This window comes from Heterodontus francisci, chromosome 18, assembly GCF_036365525.1.
Source record: "Heterodontus francisci isolate sHetFra1 chromosome 18, sHetFra1.hap1, whole genome shotgun sequence".
Lineage (NCBI taxonomy): Eukaryota > Metazoa > Chordata > Chondrichthyes > Heterodontiformes > Heterodontidae > Heterodontus > Heterodontus francisci.
Window position 1 is genome coordinate 4220182 of NC_090388.1, and position 18265 is coordinate 4238446.

Consider the following 18265-nt stretch of genomic DNA (forward strand, 5'->3'; position numbering starts at 1 on the left):
AAGGTGGTTAGGAAGGCATATGGGACACTTGCCTTTATTAGCTGAGCCATAGAATATAAGAGCAGGGAGGTTATGATGGAGCTGTATAAAACGCTAGTTGGGCCACAGCTGCAGTACTGTGTACAGTTCTGGTCACCACACGATAGGAAGGATGTGATTGCACTGGAGAGGGTGCAGAGGAGATTCACCAGGATGTTACCTGGGCCGGAGCATTTCAGTTATGAAGACAGACTAGATAGGCTGGGGTTGTTTTCCTTGGAGCGGAGAAGGCTGAGGGGGGACATGATTGAGGTATACAAAATTATGAGGGGCATTAATAGGTTAGATAGGAAGAAACTTTTTCCCTTAGCGGAGGGGTCAATAACTTGGGGGCATAGATTTAAGCTAAGGGGCAGGAGGTTTAGAGGGGAGTTGAGGAGGAATTATTTCACACAGAGGGTGGTTGGAATCTGGAACACACTGCCTGAAGGGGTGGTAGAGGCAGGAACACTCACGACATTCAAGAAATATTTAGATGGGCACTTGAAACGCCATAACATACAAGGCTATGGGCCAAACGTGGGAAAATGGGATTAGTTAGGACGGGTGCTTGATGGTCAGCACAGGCGCATTGAAATGAAGGGCCTGTTTCTGTGTTGTAAAACTCTATGACTCTATGTTGGGAAGGAGGACTTTGCAGGGTCAACAAGGCTGTGCTTGCCATTGTCGTTTCCGGTGCCTGGATCGATGTTGGGTGTTCCGTCCAGTTTCATTCCTTTTTTTATTTATTTTATTTTAGAGATACAGCACTGAAACAGGCCCTTCAGCCCACCGAGTCTGTGCTGACCAGCAACCATCCATTTATACTAACCCTGCAATAATCCCTAACTACATTAGGGGCAATTTATAATGGCCAATTTACCTATCAACCCGCAAGTCTTTGGCATGTGGGAGGAAACCGGAGCACCCGGCGAAAATCCACGCTGTCACAGGGAGAACTTGCAAACCCCGCACAGGCAGTACCCAGAATTGAACCCGGGTCCCTGGAGCTGTGAGACTGCGGTGCTAACCACTGCGCCGCCCTTTGCTTAGACTATGTAGCAGTTTGATACATCTGAGTGGCTTGCTAGGCCATTTCAGAGGGCAGTTACGAGTCAACCACATTGCCTTGGTTCTGGAGTCACATGTAGGCCCGACCAGGTAAGGACAGATTTCCTTCCCTTAAGGACATTTGTGAACCAGATAGGTTCAAGAGCACTGTAAACCCTGCCTCACCTATTACAAAGAATAAATGCAATTCACATTCCATTTTTTGACAAGAGCCCTGGTACCACACATTTAACAAATAAAAACAACCGATTCTTAGTACAAAAGCTAAAACAGATCAAGATTTTTTGTTTCATGCTCATCACAATACAAATTCATCTTCAGTTCAAAAAAAATGAATTTTTAAACTTTACATTCTGAATTTGTTTTTGCCTCTAAACAGGTAAAGATTCGATACAGTAGAATTGAGCAATCTAATGGAGATGGAGAGCACTGACAACTCAATAGCTAAAAAGACTGTTTTGCCAACAGGCTGTTGGGTAGTGCAAGAGAACTGCAATGGTCAATTTGTGCCTGGTTTCTCACTGGTAAAATGCTTTTTGATGATTCCAAGATACTTTGAATGCTAAAAGTATATTAGACAACACTATTGGATCAGCCATTTCCAAGTGTTTTTATGCAGCGTATCTATTGTCACGAACACATGCTATGCCGAATGATGTTTTTATCTATCAGCTTGAATCCTGAATTAAATTATTCAAAAAAGGGAGAAGCAACAGACCAAAAGGTGACTGCTCGCAGCTAAAATGGCAACTGAAATTTGCATCAAAATCTCCTGCATTCCAATGCATTGACAGGGAGTTTAATTGCCTGACCAGTTCCCTCCAAAACAATGACTTGGGGAATTAAGTGAATCACCTCGCCTGTCCCCATTAACATGACATTAAAGGCAATCACTTGGTATATTAAACTGGAGGAGACAAACCACTCAAAGGCAATCACTTGAAAAATGGGACCCTGAATGCGAGAAGGGAGTTGCTAGACATGAACTAATTAAGTTGCAAGAGGAAATACACACCTCGCCATCATGCGACAGGCCCACCATCTGTGCGTTTTAAGCTGTTTTTTTACTCTTTGCAGCAGACAAGCAACTGGACACTGATCAGAGGAGAGCTAATTGGGGTCCCACTCTCTCTCCAGTCCACCTTGCAAGTTTCAAACCCCGCCTGCTGCCGTAACCACCTAAATCCATCACTGCTGCAGACAGAGACCCCCATGAAGGAACTCATCTGCATCACTGCTTCCAATCTGCTGTCCACATCTACGAGCCAGAAGCTTCAGGACAAAGTTCAGCCGGAAGCCAACCGAGTCACCAAACTCCACAGACTCCATACCCCTTTTTATTGCTCTGGACTCTATACAGACCAATCTATCCTTCCCCGCTCTAACTGGGGTGAGTGCATGAGTGAGGAACAGAGAAAGTTGGACCGGAGTTTATATGACTGGGATTGGTTTAGGTACAATAAAGCTAACCTCTAGCTTTGTTGAATTCAAGAAAACCTGTCCAATTAGTTCTTTTATGATCATAGCACAGAGTTAAATACTCACTAAACTGGCAGCTACATTCACTTAAAGAAATAAACCCTGTTGCGGTCAAACAAGGAGAGGGAAAAGTTGAGAGCCCTTCGACCCCTCCTCACTTGATCCTAAAACTATTCTAGTTACAGCTACCCCATCTTGCTTTGAGCAGTGTGATATAAGCGATGCTATATAATCTCTGCTTTCCACTCCATCACAGACCTTCCCTTTTGTTTTTGCCACCCACCCAACCTCCCCACTTTCACTGCCTCTGTACTTGCTTACAACTCATTACATCTCTCATGTTTTCAGCAGTTTTTATTTGAAGCATAAGTAGGTTGGACCATATATTTGATTTGTCCCCTTGGAAGACAAGACACAGCCAGTTTGTTCACCAGTTAATTCACCACCCTGCTCTCACACCCACATTTCTCCTCAACCTGCTGCAGTGTTCTGGTGAAACTCAACCCAAATTCAAGGAACAGCACATCAGCTTCCATTTAGGCACTTTGCAGCCTTTGGGACTCATTGCTTTTAACAATTTCAGACCGCCATTTTGATCGTTACCATTTTACCAGCCTTAAACAAGTTTTTCTTGTTTTTGCTCTTGACAGAATCATGAACAGCTCTGTCCATTAACACGCCCTCTGGACAACTGCTTTGCATTTTACTGCAGCCATTACTACTCCCTTTGCCTTTTGTCCAAGACATCTTTGTCATTTAATCTCGCCTGCCCTCCTCCCAATCACAGGCCTTCCCTTTTGTTGTTCTTCCCACCCCCCCTCCCCTACCCCCACATCCCTTTCACTTGCTCAAAGCCTATTACATTTCTGACCTTTGCCAGTTCGGATAAAAGATCACAGGCCTGAAACGTTAATTCTGTTTCTCTCCACATTTGCTGCCAGCCTGCTGTGTATTTCTGGCACTTGTTTTTTCTTCCAGCTTGCCTGGAACATGCAATTTGATTCTGCCTGCTGTAGAGTAATTCAATGTCTCTGCATTATGTAATTTGATGAACTCATCAGTCAGGCTCCAAAGCTCACATTGCTAACTCTTCTGCTTCAGAGACTGTGCAGTGCTCACACCCCCAAGTTCAAATCATAAATAGGAGGAGACAGCCATTTGTCCTGTCAAGCCTGCTCCACCATACAATATCATGGCTGATCTGACTGTGGCCTTAATTCCATTTTGCTGCCTGCCCTCCATCACCCTCGATTCCCTCATAGATCAAAAATCTGTCTAACTCAGCCTTGATTATATTCAATGACCCAGCCTCCACTGCTCTCTGGGGAAGAGAATTCCAAAGTTATTTTCTATGTCCATTTATGGGATTTGAGCATCGCTGGCAAGGTCAGCATTTATTGCCCATCCTTAATTGCTCGAGAAAGTGGTGGTGAGCTGCCTTCTTGAACAGCTGCAGTCCATCTGGTGTAGCTACACCCACAGTGTTGTTAGGAAGGGAGTTCCAGGATTTTGACTAAGTGACGAAGAAGGGTAATATAGTTCCAACTCAGGATGGTGTGTGGCTTGAAGGGGAACTTGCAGGTGGTGGTGTTCCCATGCATCTGCTGCCCTTGTCCTTCTAGGTGGTAGAGGTCATGGGTTTGGAAGGTGCTGTCCAAGGAGCCTTGATGAGCTGCTGCAGTGCATCTTGTAGATGGTACACACTGTGCATCAGTGCTGAAGGGAGTGAATGTTGAAGGTGGTGGATGGGGAGCCAATCAAGCAGGCTGCTTTGTCCTGGATGGTTTCATCAATTGATACAGCAGAGAGGCGACCATTCGGCCCATCATGCCTGTGAGCCTCCTTTTTGAATGAACTATCTAATTACTTCCACTCCCCTCCTCTTTCCCCATAGCCCTGCAAATTTCTTGAAGATCCAATTCCCTTTTACATAGTAACATAGAAAATAGGAGCAGGAGTAGGCCGTTCGGCCCTTCGAGCCATTCATTCTGATCATGGCTGATCATCCAACTCAGTAAATTGCTCCTACTTTCTCCCCATAGCCTTTGAACCCTTTAGACCCAAGAGCTATATTTTTGAAAACATACAATGTTTTAGCCTCAACTGCTTTCTGTGGTAGCGAATTCCACAGGCTCACCACTCTCTGGGTGAAGAAATTTCTCATCTCAGGCATGCTTGCCGTCATCCGTCGGGGCATAGAGTATAAAAATAGGCAAGTCATGCTGCAGCTGTACAGAACTTTAGTTAGGCCACACTTAGAATATTGCATGCAATTCTGGTCGCCACACTACCAGAAGGACGTGGAGGCTTTGGAGAGGGTACAGAGGAGGTTTACCAGGATGTTGCCTGATCTGGAGGGTATTAGCTATGAGGAGAGGTTGGATAAACTCGGATTGTTTTCACTGGAACGACAGAGGTGGAGGGGCGACATGATAGAGGTTTACAAAGTTATAAGCAGCATGGACAGAGTGGATAGTCAGAAGCATTTTCCCAGGGTGGAAGAATCAGTTACTAGGGGACATAGGTTTAAGGTGAGAGGGGCAAAGTTTAGAGGGGATATGCGAGGCGTTTTTTTTTTTTTTTTTTACACAGAGGGTGGTGAGTGCCTGGAACATGCTGCCGGGGAAGGTGGTGGAAGCATGTACAATAGTGACGTTTAAGAGGCATCTTGACAGATACATGAATAGGATGGGGATAGAGGGATACGGTCCCCGGAAGTGCAGAAGGTTTTTAGTTTAGGCAGGCATCAAGATTGGCACAGTCTTGGAGGGCCGAATGGCCTGTTCCTGTGCTGTACTGTTCTTCGTTCCTGAAAGATTTACCCCATATCCTTAGACTATGACCCCTGGTTCTGGAGTACCCCTCACCATCGGGAACATCCTTCCTGCATCTACCCAGTCAAGTCCTGTTAGAATTTTATAGGTTTCTATGAGATCCCCCCTCACTCTTCTGAACTCCAGTGAATATAACCGACTCCATCTCTCCTCATACATCAGTCCCGCCATCCCAGGAATCAGTCTGGTAAACCTTCGCTGCACTCCCTCGATAGCAAGAACATCCTTCCTCAGATAAGGAGACCAAAACTGCACACAATATTCAAGGTGTGGGTCACCAAGGCCCTGTATAATTGCAGCAAGACATCCCTGCTCCTGTACTCGAATCCTCTCGCTATGAAGGTCAACATACCATTTGCCTTTTTTATCGCCTGTTGAACCTGCATGCTTACCTTCAGCGACTGGTGTACGAGAACACCCAGGTCTCGCTGCATATTCCCCTCTCTCAGTTTATAGCCGTTCAGATAATAGTCTGTCTTCCTGTTTTTGCTACCAAAGTGGATAACCTCACATTTATCCACATTATACTGCATCTGCCATGCATTAGCCCACTCACTCAACTTGTCCAAATCACCCTGAAGCGCCTCTGCATCCAGCTCACCCTCTCAGCCACTTTTGTGTCATCTGCAAATTTGGAGATATTACATTTAGTTCCCTCATCTAAATCATTAATATATATTGTGAATAGCTGGGGTCCTAGAACCGATCCCTGTGGTACCCCACTAGTCACTGCCTGCCATTCTGAAAAAGGCACATTTATCCCTACTCTGTTTCCTGTCCGCCAACCAATTTCCTATCCATCGCAATACACTACACCCAATCCCATGAGCTTTAATTTTACACGCTAATCTATGTGGGACTTTGTCGAAAGCCTTCTGAAAGTCCAAATAAACCACATCCACTGGCTCACCCTCAACTCTACTAGTTACATCCTCGAAGAATTCTAGTAGATTTGTCAAGCATGATTTCCCTTTCGTAAATCCATGCTGACTCTGCCCGATTCGACCACTGTTCTTTAAGTGCTCTGCTATAAAATCTTTGATAACGGACTCTAGAATTTTCCCCACTACCGACGTCAGGCTCACTGGTCTATAATTCCCTGCTTTCATTCTACCTCCTTTTTTAAATAGTGGGGTTACATTAGCTGCCCTCCAATCTGTAGGAACTGTTCCAGAGTCTACAGAATCTTGGAAGATGACCACTAATGCATCCACTATTTCTAGGGCCACATCCTTAAGTACTCTGGGATGAATACCATCAGGCCCTGGGGATTTATCGGCCTTCAATCTCATCAATTTCCCCAACACCATTTCTCTACTAATACTGATTTCTTTCAGTTCCTCTCTCTCACTAAGCCCTGTGTTCCCCAACATTTCTGGTATGATATTAGTGTCCTCCTTTGTGAAGACAGAACCAAACTATGCATTTAGTTGGTCAGCCATTTCTTTGTTCCCCACAATAAATTCCCGTTTCTGACTGTAAGGGACCGACATTTGTCTTCAATCTTTTTCTCTTCACACACCTATAGAAACTTTTACAGTCAGTTTTTATGTTCCACGCAAGCTTGCTCTCGTACTCTATTTTGCCCTTCTTAATCAATCCCTTGGTCTTCCTTTGCTGAATTCTAAACTGATCCCAATCCTCAGGTCTGTTGTTTTTTCTGGCAGATTTATATGCCTCTTCCTTGGATCTAATGCTACCTCTAATTTCCCTTCTAAGCCATGGTTTGGCTACCTTCCCCGTTTTACGTTTGCGCCAGACAGGGATAAACAATTGTTGCAGTTCATCCATGCGCTCTTTAAATGTTTGCCATTGCCTATCCACAGTCATCCCTTTAAGTAACGTTTCCCAATCCATCTATTCAACTCGCGCCTCATACCTTCAAAGTTTCCTTTCCCAAGATTCAGGACCCTTGTCTCAGAATCAACTACGTCACTATCCATCTTGATGAAGAATTCTATCATATTATGGTCGCTCATCCCCAACGGGTCTCGCACCACTAGATTGTCAATTATTCCTCTCTCATCACACAGTACCCAGTCTAGGATGGCCTGTTCTCTAGTTGGTTCCTCAACGTATTGGTCCAGAAAACCATCCCGTATACAAGCTAAGAATTCCTCCTCTACGGTCTTGTGACTAATTTAATTTGCCCAATCTATATGCAGATGAAAGTCACCCGTAATTAGATGTTCCTTTATCGCATGCATTTCTAATTTCCTGTTTAATGCCATTCCTAACATCACCGCTACAGTTTGGGGGTCTATATACAACCCCCACTAACGTTTTTTGCCCCTTCGTGTTTCTCAGCTCTACCCATACAGATTCCACATCCTCAGAGCGAATATCTTTCCTCACTATTGCATTAATTTCCTCTTTAACCAGCAATGCAACGCCACCGCCTGTTGCTTTTTGTCTGTCCTTCCTAAATACTGAATACTCCTGGATGTTCATTTCCCATCCCTGGTCACCTTGCAGCCATGTCTCCGTAATCCCTACTATATCATACCCGTTTACATCTATTTGCGCGATTAATTCAATTTATTGCGCATGCTCCACGCGTTAAGGCACAAAGCCTAAAGGTTTGTCTTTTTAACATTACTTGTCCCGTTCCCATTATTTTTCACTGTGGCCCTGTTTGGTTCTGGCCCTTGATTTCTCTGAACAAAGAACAGTACAGCACAGGAACAGGCCATTCGGCCCTCCAAGCCTGCGCCGATCTTGATGCCTGCCTAAACTAAAACCTTCTGCACTTTCGGGGCCCATATCCGTCTATTCCCTTCCTACTCATGTATTTGTCAAGATGTCTCTTAAACGTCGCTATCATATCTGCTTCCACCACCTCCCCTGGCAGCAAGTTCCAGGCACTCACCACCCTCTGTGTAAAGAACATGCCTCGCACATCCCCTCTAAACTTTGCCCCTCGCACCTGAAACCTATGTCCCCTAGTAACTGACTCTTCCACCCTGGGAAAAAGCTTCTGACTATCCACTCTGTCCATGCCGCTCATAACTTTGTAAACCTCTATCATGTCGCCCCTCCACCTCCGTCGTTCCAGTGAAAACAATCAGAGTTTTCCAACCTCTCCTCATAGCTAATGCCCTCCAGACCAGGCAACATCCTGGTAAACCTCCTCTGTACCCTCTCCAAAGCCTCCACGTCCTTCTGGTAGTGTGGCGACCAGAATTGCATGCAATATTCTAAGTGTGGCCTAACTAAGGTTCTGTACAGCTGCAGCATGACTTGCCAATTTTTATACTCTATGCCCCGACCAATGAAGGCAAGCATACCGTATGCCTTCTTGACTACCTTATCCACCTGCGTTGCCACTTTCAGTGACCTGTGGACCTGTACGCCCAGATCTCTCTGCCTGTCAATACTCCTAAGGGTTCTGCCATTTACTGTATACTTCCCACCTGCATTAGACCTTCCAAAATGCATTACCTCACATTTGTCCGGATTAAACTCCATCTGCCATTTCTCCGCCCAAGTCTCCAACCCATCTATATCCTGCTGTATCCTCTGACAATCCTCATCAGTCTGCAACTCCACCAACCTATGTGTCGTCCGCAAACTTACTGATCAGACCAGCTACATTTTCCTCCAAATCATTTATATATACTACAAACAGCAAAGGTCCCAGCACTGATCCCTGCGGAACACCACTAGTCACATCCCTCCATTCAGAAAAACACCCATCCACTGATACCCTCTGTCTTCTATGACCGAGCTAGTTCTGTATCCATCTTGCCAGCTCACCTCTGATCCCGTGTGACTTCACCTTGTGCACCAGCCTGCCATGAGGGACCTTGTCAAAGGCTTTACTGAAGTCCATATAGATAACATCCACTGCCCTTCCTTCATCAATCATCTTCGCCATTTCCTCAAAAAACTCAATCAAATTACTAAGACACGACCTCCCCTTCACAAAACCATGCTGTCTCTCACTAATAAGTTCATTTGTTTCCAAATGGGAGTTAATCCTGTCCCGAAGAATCCTCTCTCATAATTTCCCTACCACTGACGTAAGGCTCACCGGCCTATAATTTCTTGGATTATCCTTGCCACCCTTCTTAAACAAAGGAACAACATTGGCTATTCTCCAGTCCTTTGGGACCTCACCTGTAGCCAATGAGGATGCAAAGATTTCTGTCAAGGCCCCAGCAATTTCTTCCCTTGCCTCCCTCAGCATTCTGATCACTTTTCTTATTTCCCTTAAGACTTTTGAAAGTTACTATTGAATCTGCTTCCAACGCACTTTCAACCAGTGCACTACAGATCATTACTCACTGTGTAAAAAAATTCTCTCCCAGCCCATTTTGTCAATTACCTTAAATGTGTGTTCTCTGGTTACCAATGCTCCTCCCAAGATAAACAGTTTCTCCCTATCCTGTCCATCAAAACACACATCGTTTTGAACACCGCTATTAAATGTCCCTTTCATCGTCTCTGGTCGCTCACTAAATGGAAGGTTATCCTCCTGGGTACCAGTCTGGTAATTCACGCCTGTATCCTCTCCAAGTTATTGACAGCATTCCTAAAGCTAGTCCTTACAATTAAGCACAATATTCTACCCATCTAACTAACGATTTACAAAGGTTTACTTTAAATTAATATAACAAGAAATGCTGGAATCACTCAGCAGGTCTGGCAGCATCTGTGGAAAGAGAAGCAGAGTTAACGTTTCGGGTCAGTGACCCTTCTTCGGAACCGAATTTACTTTAAATTCCTTGCTTTTCCACTATTTAAAAAAGCCATGCAGGCTATATGCTTAGTTAAAAAATGTTTGTAAACTTGTCCTGCAACCTTGAAAGATTTGTTTAACTGAACCTCAGGTGTCTCATTTAATGTATATTGCCTCTTATTTATCTTTGAAAATTTTTTTTATTTATTAGTGGGACATGACTATTGCTGGCAAGGCTAGTATTTGTTGCTCATTCCTAAATGCCCTTGAGATGGTAATGATGAGCTGCCTCCTTGAAACGCTGCAGTCTATGTGGTATAGATACACTCATGGTGTTGTTAGGATGGTGTCAAGCTTCTCTAGTGTTGTTGGAGCTGCACCCATCCAGGCAAGTGGAGAGCATTCCATCATGCTCCTGACTTGTGCCTTGTAGATGGCGGACAGGCATTGGGGAGACAGGAGATGAGTTACTCACCACAGAATTCCCAGCCTCTGATCTGTTCTTGTAGCCACAGCATTTATGTGGTTGGTCCAGTTTAGTTTCTGGTCAATTTTAACCCCCAGGATTTTCATAGTGGGGGATTCAACAATGGTAATGCCATTGATCATCAAAAGGAAATGGTTAGATTCTCTGTTGTTGGTGATTCTCATTGCCTGCCACTTCGGGTACATATATTGCTTGCCACTTATCAGCCCAAGCCTCGATCTTATGCTGGTCTTGCTGCATCTAGACACTGGTTGCTTCAGTATCTGAGCAGTCACGAATGGTGCTGAACATTGTGCAATCATCAGCGAACATCTCCACTTCTGACCTTATGATGTAGGGAAGGTCATTGATGAAGCAGCTGACGATTGTTAGGCCGAGCACCCTACCCTGAGCAACGCCTGCAGTAATGTCCTGGGACTGAGATGATTGACCTCCAATGCCACAAACATCTTCCTCTGTGCTAGGTATGAGCCTCAAAAGAAATTCCTCCTCATCTCAGTCTTAAATGGGAGACCCAGTATTTTGAAACTGTGCCCCCAAACTCTAGATTCTCCTACAAGGGGACACATCCTCTCAGCATCTACACTGTTAAGCCCCCTCAGAATCTTATAGGTTGCAATAAGATCACCTCTCAATCTTCTGAACCCTAATGAGTATCAGCCTAACCCACTCAACCTGTCCTCATTAAACAACCATGTCATCCCAGGAATCAGCCTAGCGAACCTTCTCTGAACTGCCTCCAATACAAGTATATCCCTCTTTCAGTAAGGAGACCAAAACTATACACAGTACTCTAGGTGCGGTCTTAACAATGCCCTGTACTGTTGTAGCAAGACTTTCCTACTTTTATACTCCACCTACTTTGCAATAAAGGTCAACATCCCATTTGCCTGCCTAATTACTTGCTGTACCTGCATATTAACTTTGTGATTCCTGTGCAAGGAAACCCAAATCCCTTTGTACTGCAGATTTTCTGCAGTCTCTATGTAAATAATATTCTGCTTTTCTCTTCTTCCAGCCAAGGTGCCAACTTCACATTTTCCCACACTATACTCCATCTGGCAAATTTTTGCCCACTCACTTAACCTATCTATATCCCTTTGCAGGCTCTTTGCATCCTCCTCACAACTTGCTTTCCTACCTATCTTTGTATCGTTGGCACATTTGGCTACAATACATCAGATCCCTTCATCAACGTCATTAATATAGATTGTAAATAGTTCAGCCCCCAGCACTGATCCTTGTTAATTCCTCAAAGAACTCCAATAAATTTGGCAAACATGATTTCTCTTTCACAAAACCATGTTGATGCTGCCTGATTGTATTACGATTTTCTAAATGTCCGGCTACTTAATAATAGATTCTAGTATTTTTCAAATGAGAGATGTTAGGCTAATTCTAACTGGCCTATAGTTTTCTGCTTTCTTGAATAGAGGTGTTACATTTGCAGTTTTCCAATCTGCTGGAACCTTTTCAGAATCTAGGGAACTTTGAAAGATTGCAACTAATGCATCCACTATCTCTGCAGCCACATTTTCTAAGACCCTAGAATGCAGATAATCAGGTCCAGGGGACTTGTCAGCCTTTTAGTCCCATCAGTTTTCCTACTACTTTTTCTCTAGTGATCGCGATTGTTTTAAGTTACTCCCAACCCTTTTGTCTCTTGATTTCCTACTATTCTGGGAATGCTTATGTCTTGTATTGTGGAGATACAAAATCCTTCTTCAAAATCTCTGCCACTTCCTTGTTTCCCATTAATTCTCCAGTCTCATCTTCTAAGGGACCAACACTTACATTACCTGCTCTTATCCTTTTTATATACTTGTAGAAGCTTTGAATGCCTGTTTTTATATTTGCTGCTAGTTTAATCTCACTAATTTCTCCCTTTTAAGCCATCCTTTATTGGTTTCTAAAATTTTCCCGAATCGTTTGGTCTACCACTAATTTTCGCAGTATTGTATGCCTTTTCTTTCAATTTGATACCATCCTGAAAAACTTCAGTTAACCACAGATGGTGCATCTTTCTCAGTCTTTCTTTCTCAATGGAATATATCTTTATTGAGTTATGAAATAGCTCCTTAAATGCCCTGCTTCTCTATTGTCTTACCTTTTAACAGATTTTCCCAGTCAGCTTCAGCCAACTCTGTCTTCATAACCTTTAAGTTTAAGACACTAGTTTCAGACCAAAATTTCTCATCCTCAAACTGAGTGTGAAATTCTTTCATGTTATGATCACTCTTGTCTAGAGGATTCTTTACAATGAGGTCATTTATTAATCCTGTCTCATTAAACATTACCAAGTCTAAAATATCCTGTCCTGCAGAGTCACATCCGACTCAAAACGTCAACTCTGTTTCTCTCTCCATAGATGCTGCCAGACCTGCAAAGTATTTTCGGCATTTTGTTTTTATTTAAAACAGCCTGCTCTCTGGTTGGTTCAAGACCTATTTCTACTGTACAGATCTCATCCTTTATTAACAGTTACCCACCACCTCCTCCTTTCTTCCTATGCTTCTGAAAAGTCAAATATCCTTCAATGTCTAGTTCCCGGCCTTGGTCACCTTACAACTACATCTCTGTGATGGCCATCATCCTCATTTATTTTTATTTGCGCCATTAATTCATCCATCTTGTTCCAAATGCTGTTTGCATTTAGGTAAAGAGTCTTTAATTCTGTTTTACCATTATTACTCCTCCATGCTGCCCTCATACACTGTCCCAACAAAATTCACAAAATGCACAGTGCTCACACAACCAGTGGCTCACCACCTCATGGGCAATTAGGGATGGGGAATAAATGCCCTTTAACACCCTGACACCCACATCCCTTGAACAAATAAAAAAAATCAGGAAGTCAAGGACGAGGATTTTCCCCTCATTCACGACTCTATCACTTCCACCTGATCGAAAGAATCTGATAGTTAGATAATTAACAGTTACATGAGATGGAATAAGCTGACCAATTCCTTCTTTATAAGAATCTATCTTGGGAAAACGTTTTAAAACAGGAGAGCACTTCTCAGCTCTAGCTTAGTACCAAGGAACTGCAAGATGCCAGTCATGATTCCCATCCAACTAAGATTTCCATAACTGAATGGAAATCTGTGTAATAGCGACCAAGCAGTTTCCAATTCAAGTAGAGGAATCCAGTGGCCCCAAGACACTTATGTCGCCCTCCGCAGCCAGTTTACAATTGCTGAAACCCATTCGGGTTTCATAAATACCATAGGAGAATGACAGATTATGAAAAAGCAAATGCAAGTCTGTGAAAAGAGTTGTGGAATTGTATACTTACTCTGCTATGTCTGCATATCCACAGGAAGCAGCTGCATGCAATGGTATCCAACCCTCGTTATCCGGCTGATTAATATTTGCAGAATGTTCCACTAGGAATTTCACCATATCCAGATTATCATCTATACACGCCTACAAAAGATATGAAAAATATTGTTTGAATATTTGCGACAGTTGACAGTAGAGTCAAAAAACATGCCTTCTCACAATAGCAGCATCTTAAAGCACTGATACATGTACTGGATGAAATTAAGTGTAGAGATATTCTGCTCTCAAATTATAGTATGGTTTCTATTACTGGCAACCTGGACCTAGCTACAAAAGCTGCACGGCAAATTAGCAGCAGGCAATATTTTGCGTTTTCAATGAGCTTATTCATCAATATCCCAAATCAGATAGTCAGATCAAGCAAATTAAATAACTTTCTTTTAAAATTCAGAAAATAAGTAGTGACAAATTTGCAGACCTATGTTTTTTCATTGTCATTTCCAAAACACTAATTCCTTTGGGGGAGAATAAAGCACTGTGATGACGAACACCCAAGTGATACAGATTTATTTTTTGAAGGGCGAGAATGGAAGAATGAATCAACAAATATAAACAGAAAATGCTGCTAACTCAGGTTTCTCAGCAGCTGCTGAGAGAGAAGACAGGTTGCCATTTCAGATGCAGACCGTTCATCAGAACTGATGATGCAACATTTTTCTTTTCAAATGCTGATGGGACGACGTTTTCATTTCAGGATGCTGTCTTACCTGTTTTTGTTTCAGATTTCAAGCAACTGCAGTATTTTATTTTTAATTCAGACTTAGTGTTTGTGTTTCTGCACCATTGGTACAAAACAAATTATATATGGTGAAATAAAACTCAAAATCATTTCAAAAGGAAGTGTTCAATGATTACCCTCAAAATAAAACTGTTGCAAGAAAAGAGAAATGACATTTGAAACTGGATTACGTTACAAACATGCGCAAAATATTGAAAGCAGCGAAGAATGCTGACACAGAACTAATGACAGTAAGTCAACTCATGTTGCATACACATGTCTTGCAGGATAGTTGTGCAGGCACCGCAAGACTAAATCTTTGAGAAACAGTTCAGTCGGGATATTAAAGGATGCTTTAAGAGTGTTAATGGTCATGATTGCTGAATATGCACCAACATTCTTCACAGAAAAGGTCTTGCCAAAATCATCTGGGAAAGAGCAGTGTCACAACAATGTCCTACACAAACATAATCCGGCTTGATGTATTTTGTATCGCCATCATGTGCTTCACAAATCTGTTCCAGTGAGTATAAAACCTGATAAAGTAAAGCAGGGGACAAAACTGTATTCAAAAATTCAATGCTTCAATGTGTCAAATTGACTAAAGTAAATAATCCATGTTTATTTCTCCGACTGAAATTCAACTGATTATAGACATCAGTTAAGTACCTCAATGAAGAAAAGTCCAGTCTAATTAAAATAAACCAATCATGCCACTTAGAAACGATGTGTTTTTAATAAAAGATTTGAGTGAAAGCAGTACCCCTCCAGAAAAGAGAGCGCGTGAGCGAGAGACAGCGATTAGTACCAACATAGTTTATTCTTGTTACACAATTTATATGAATTTTGAGCTTGTAGCTCAGTGTTAGGGAGCATAAATATGGAAATCTGCCTTTCAAGCTACAATTTCTCCTCTCGAGGCAAGAATAATCATTCTAGAGATACCAGATAATTTTTCCTCTAAATCAATGATTTATATAAATATAAAAATAAAAATAAATATATCTATCTCCACACATTGACAGCTTAATGAGGCCACCTGCATTTATCCAAATGTTCTTTGCTTCAAGGCACTCACCAGAATCCTTCAAATGTCCATGTTTAAATTCAAGTGGATTAGAAACCAATGAAAATGTGTTGAAATGTTTGGACCAATTTATTGAAACACAGAACAGATAAACTCACTGCCACTGTTACGATATATTTGAACTAAAATTCTGGCCTACACCACTTACAAGTCTCTTTTTTTTCTTCTTTGGCCTCCTTGTCTCAAGACAATATGGGTAATTGCCTAGAGGTGGTCACTGGTTTGTGAAGAAGCACCTGGAGTGGCTATAAGGGCCAATTCTAGAGTGACAGACTCTTCCACAGGTGCTGCAGATAAAATTGGCTGTCGGGGCTGTTACACAGTTGGCTCTCTCCTTGCACTTGTCTTTTTTCCTGCCAACTGCCAAGTCTCTTCAATTCAGCACTCTTTAGCCCTGCCTTTATGGCTGTCTGCCAGCTCTGGCGATCACTGGCAACTGACTCCCACGACTTGTGATCAATGTCACAGAACTTCATGTCACGTTTGCAGATGTCTTTAAAGCGGAGACGATGAGTCTGTGCAGACACTTCAATGTGAGATGTTAATGCAGCATCGTCAGCAAAGAGGAGTTCCCTGATGAGAACTTTCCGTACTTTGGTCTTCGCTCTTAGGCGGGCAAGGTTGAATAACCTGCCACCTGATCTTGTGTGGAGGAAAATTCCTTCTTCTGAAGACTTGAACGCATGTGAGAGCAGCAGGGAAAAGATGATCCCAAACAGTGTAAGTGAGAAAACACAGCCCTGTTACACGCCACTCAGGATAGGAAAGGGGTCTGATGAGGCACCGCTATGCTGAATTGTGCCTTTCATATCGTCATGGAATGAGGTGATGATAGTAGCTTTGGTGGACATCCGACCTTTTCTAGTAGTCTGAAGAGACCATGTCTGCTGACGAGGTCAAAGGTTTTGAACTACAAGAAAGCCCCCAGCAAGTTAACATCCGTAGCACTTAAAGCAGCCAGAAGTGCGGCACAAAGAACAGCCAGGCGCTGCGCAAATGATTACTGGCAACAACTGTGCAGTCATATTCAGCTGGCCTCTGACACCGGAAACATCAGAGGAATGTATGATGGCATTAAAAGAGCTTTTGAGCCAACCATCAACATGATTCACCACCCCCACCACCCCCCACCCCTCAAATATAAATCAGGGGACACAATCACTGACCAACGCAAGCAAATGGACCGTTGGGTGGAGCACTATTTAGAACTGTACTCGAGGGAAAATGTTGTCACTGAGACCACCCTCAATGCAGCCCAGTCTCTGCCAGTCATGGATGAGCTGGACGTACAGCCAACAAAATCAGAACTCAGTGATGCCATTGATTCTCTAGCCAGTGGAAAAGCCCCTGGAAAGGACAGCATTACCCCTGAAATAATCAAGAGTGCCAAGCCTGCTATACTTTCAGCACTCTCCGAACTGCTTTGCCTGTGCTGGGACGAGGGAGCAGTACCACAGGACATGCACCATGCCAATATCATCACCCTCTATAACAAGGGTGACCGCAGTGACTGCAACAACTACCGTGGAATCTCCCTGCTCAGCATAGTGGGGAAAGTCTTCGCTCGAGCCGCTTTAAACAGGCTCCAGAAGCTGGCTGAGCGTGTCTACCCTGAAGCACAGTGTGACTTTCGAGCAGAGAGATCCACCATTGACATGCTGTTCTCCCTTCGCCAACTACAGGAGAAATGCTGCGAACAACAGATGCCCCTCTACGTTGCTTTCATTGATCTCACTTACAGGTGAAGTGTAAGCAATTGTGTCATAATGAATTCCAAATTACTGACCAAAACAGCTTGCATTTTCAAACCACTCTAAGCAGTAACTTGGTAATTGGCAATAACAGAAATGGCAAATTCTGTGTTGTTTGCACAATTTAAAATTGTGAGAAATATATAGTCCCTACCATTTAAACTAACCACATTTAGTATCAGGAAAATAGCACAAACAATTTGCCGAATATACATAACTTCTTTTCCATTAATTTTATTGGGTCAACTCCTTCATGGAGCAAAGGATGTAACCAGCATGAATGTATGACTAGAATTTTCCAAAATCAATCATGCAACCTCGATATACCAGGCACTATACCTGCCCGACAAAAACTAATCCCCCAGTGACCAACTACAGTTTTTCTCCTCCCTTCCATTGCTATAATACCATTTAATAGCATGAGATTTCATGGGGCAAGCCAGAAAGGAAATTTTTCTGTCATTTCTCTCTTTTGGAAAGAAATTAATCTTTGCAAATATAGTTTAACCAATATTCAGCACTTGACAGAAAACCCACATGACAACTGGAAAATATTAATTTCCTCACATGGAACTTTGCCCGAGACTTTTTATCGAGACTGTTACAAATAACTTTTAAAAAAACTGAACAGAGTAGCCAAGATGGCCACGCTCAATTTGCACGAAAAGCCAAAGGCCGGCTGGAGACACTCTGGCCATAATAATACGAGTGCTCTCTGATTAAATTACCTAGAATGGTTTTGTCAATGTTGATCGTCAAAAGCTATCAACACCCATTGACTTTGAAAGAGCCAAACC

General features: G+C 42.9%; 1 protein-coding gene across 11 annotated transcripts in view; it reads right to left on the reverse strand.

The window, feature by feature from the left end:
* ppp1r12a (protein phosphatase 1, regulatory subunit 12A) overlaps window positions 1-18265 on the reverse strand; it is a 271369-nt gene that overhangs the window by 175847 nt on the left and 77257 nt on the right. For 10 of the 11 annotated variants that reach the window (XM_068050119.1, XM_068050120.1, XM_068050118.1 and 7 more), the window contains exon 2: window positions 13866-13996. In XM_068050119.1, the coding sequence (XP_067906220.1) occupies window positions 13866-13996 (131 nt within the window). Of the gene's footprint in view, window positions 1-13865; window positions 13997-18265 lie in introns of those variants that run through there. The other variant, XM_068050116.1, reaches the window with a different exon arrangement.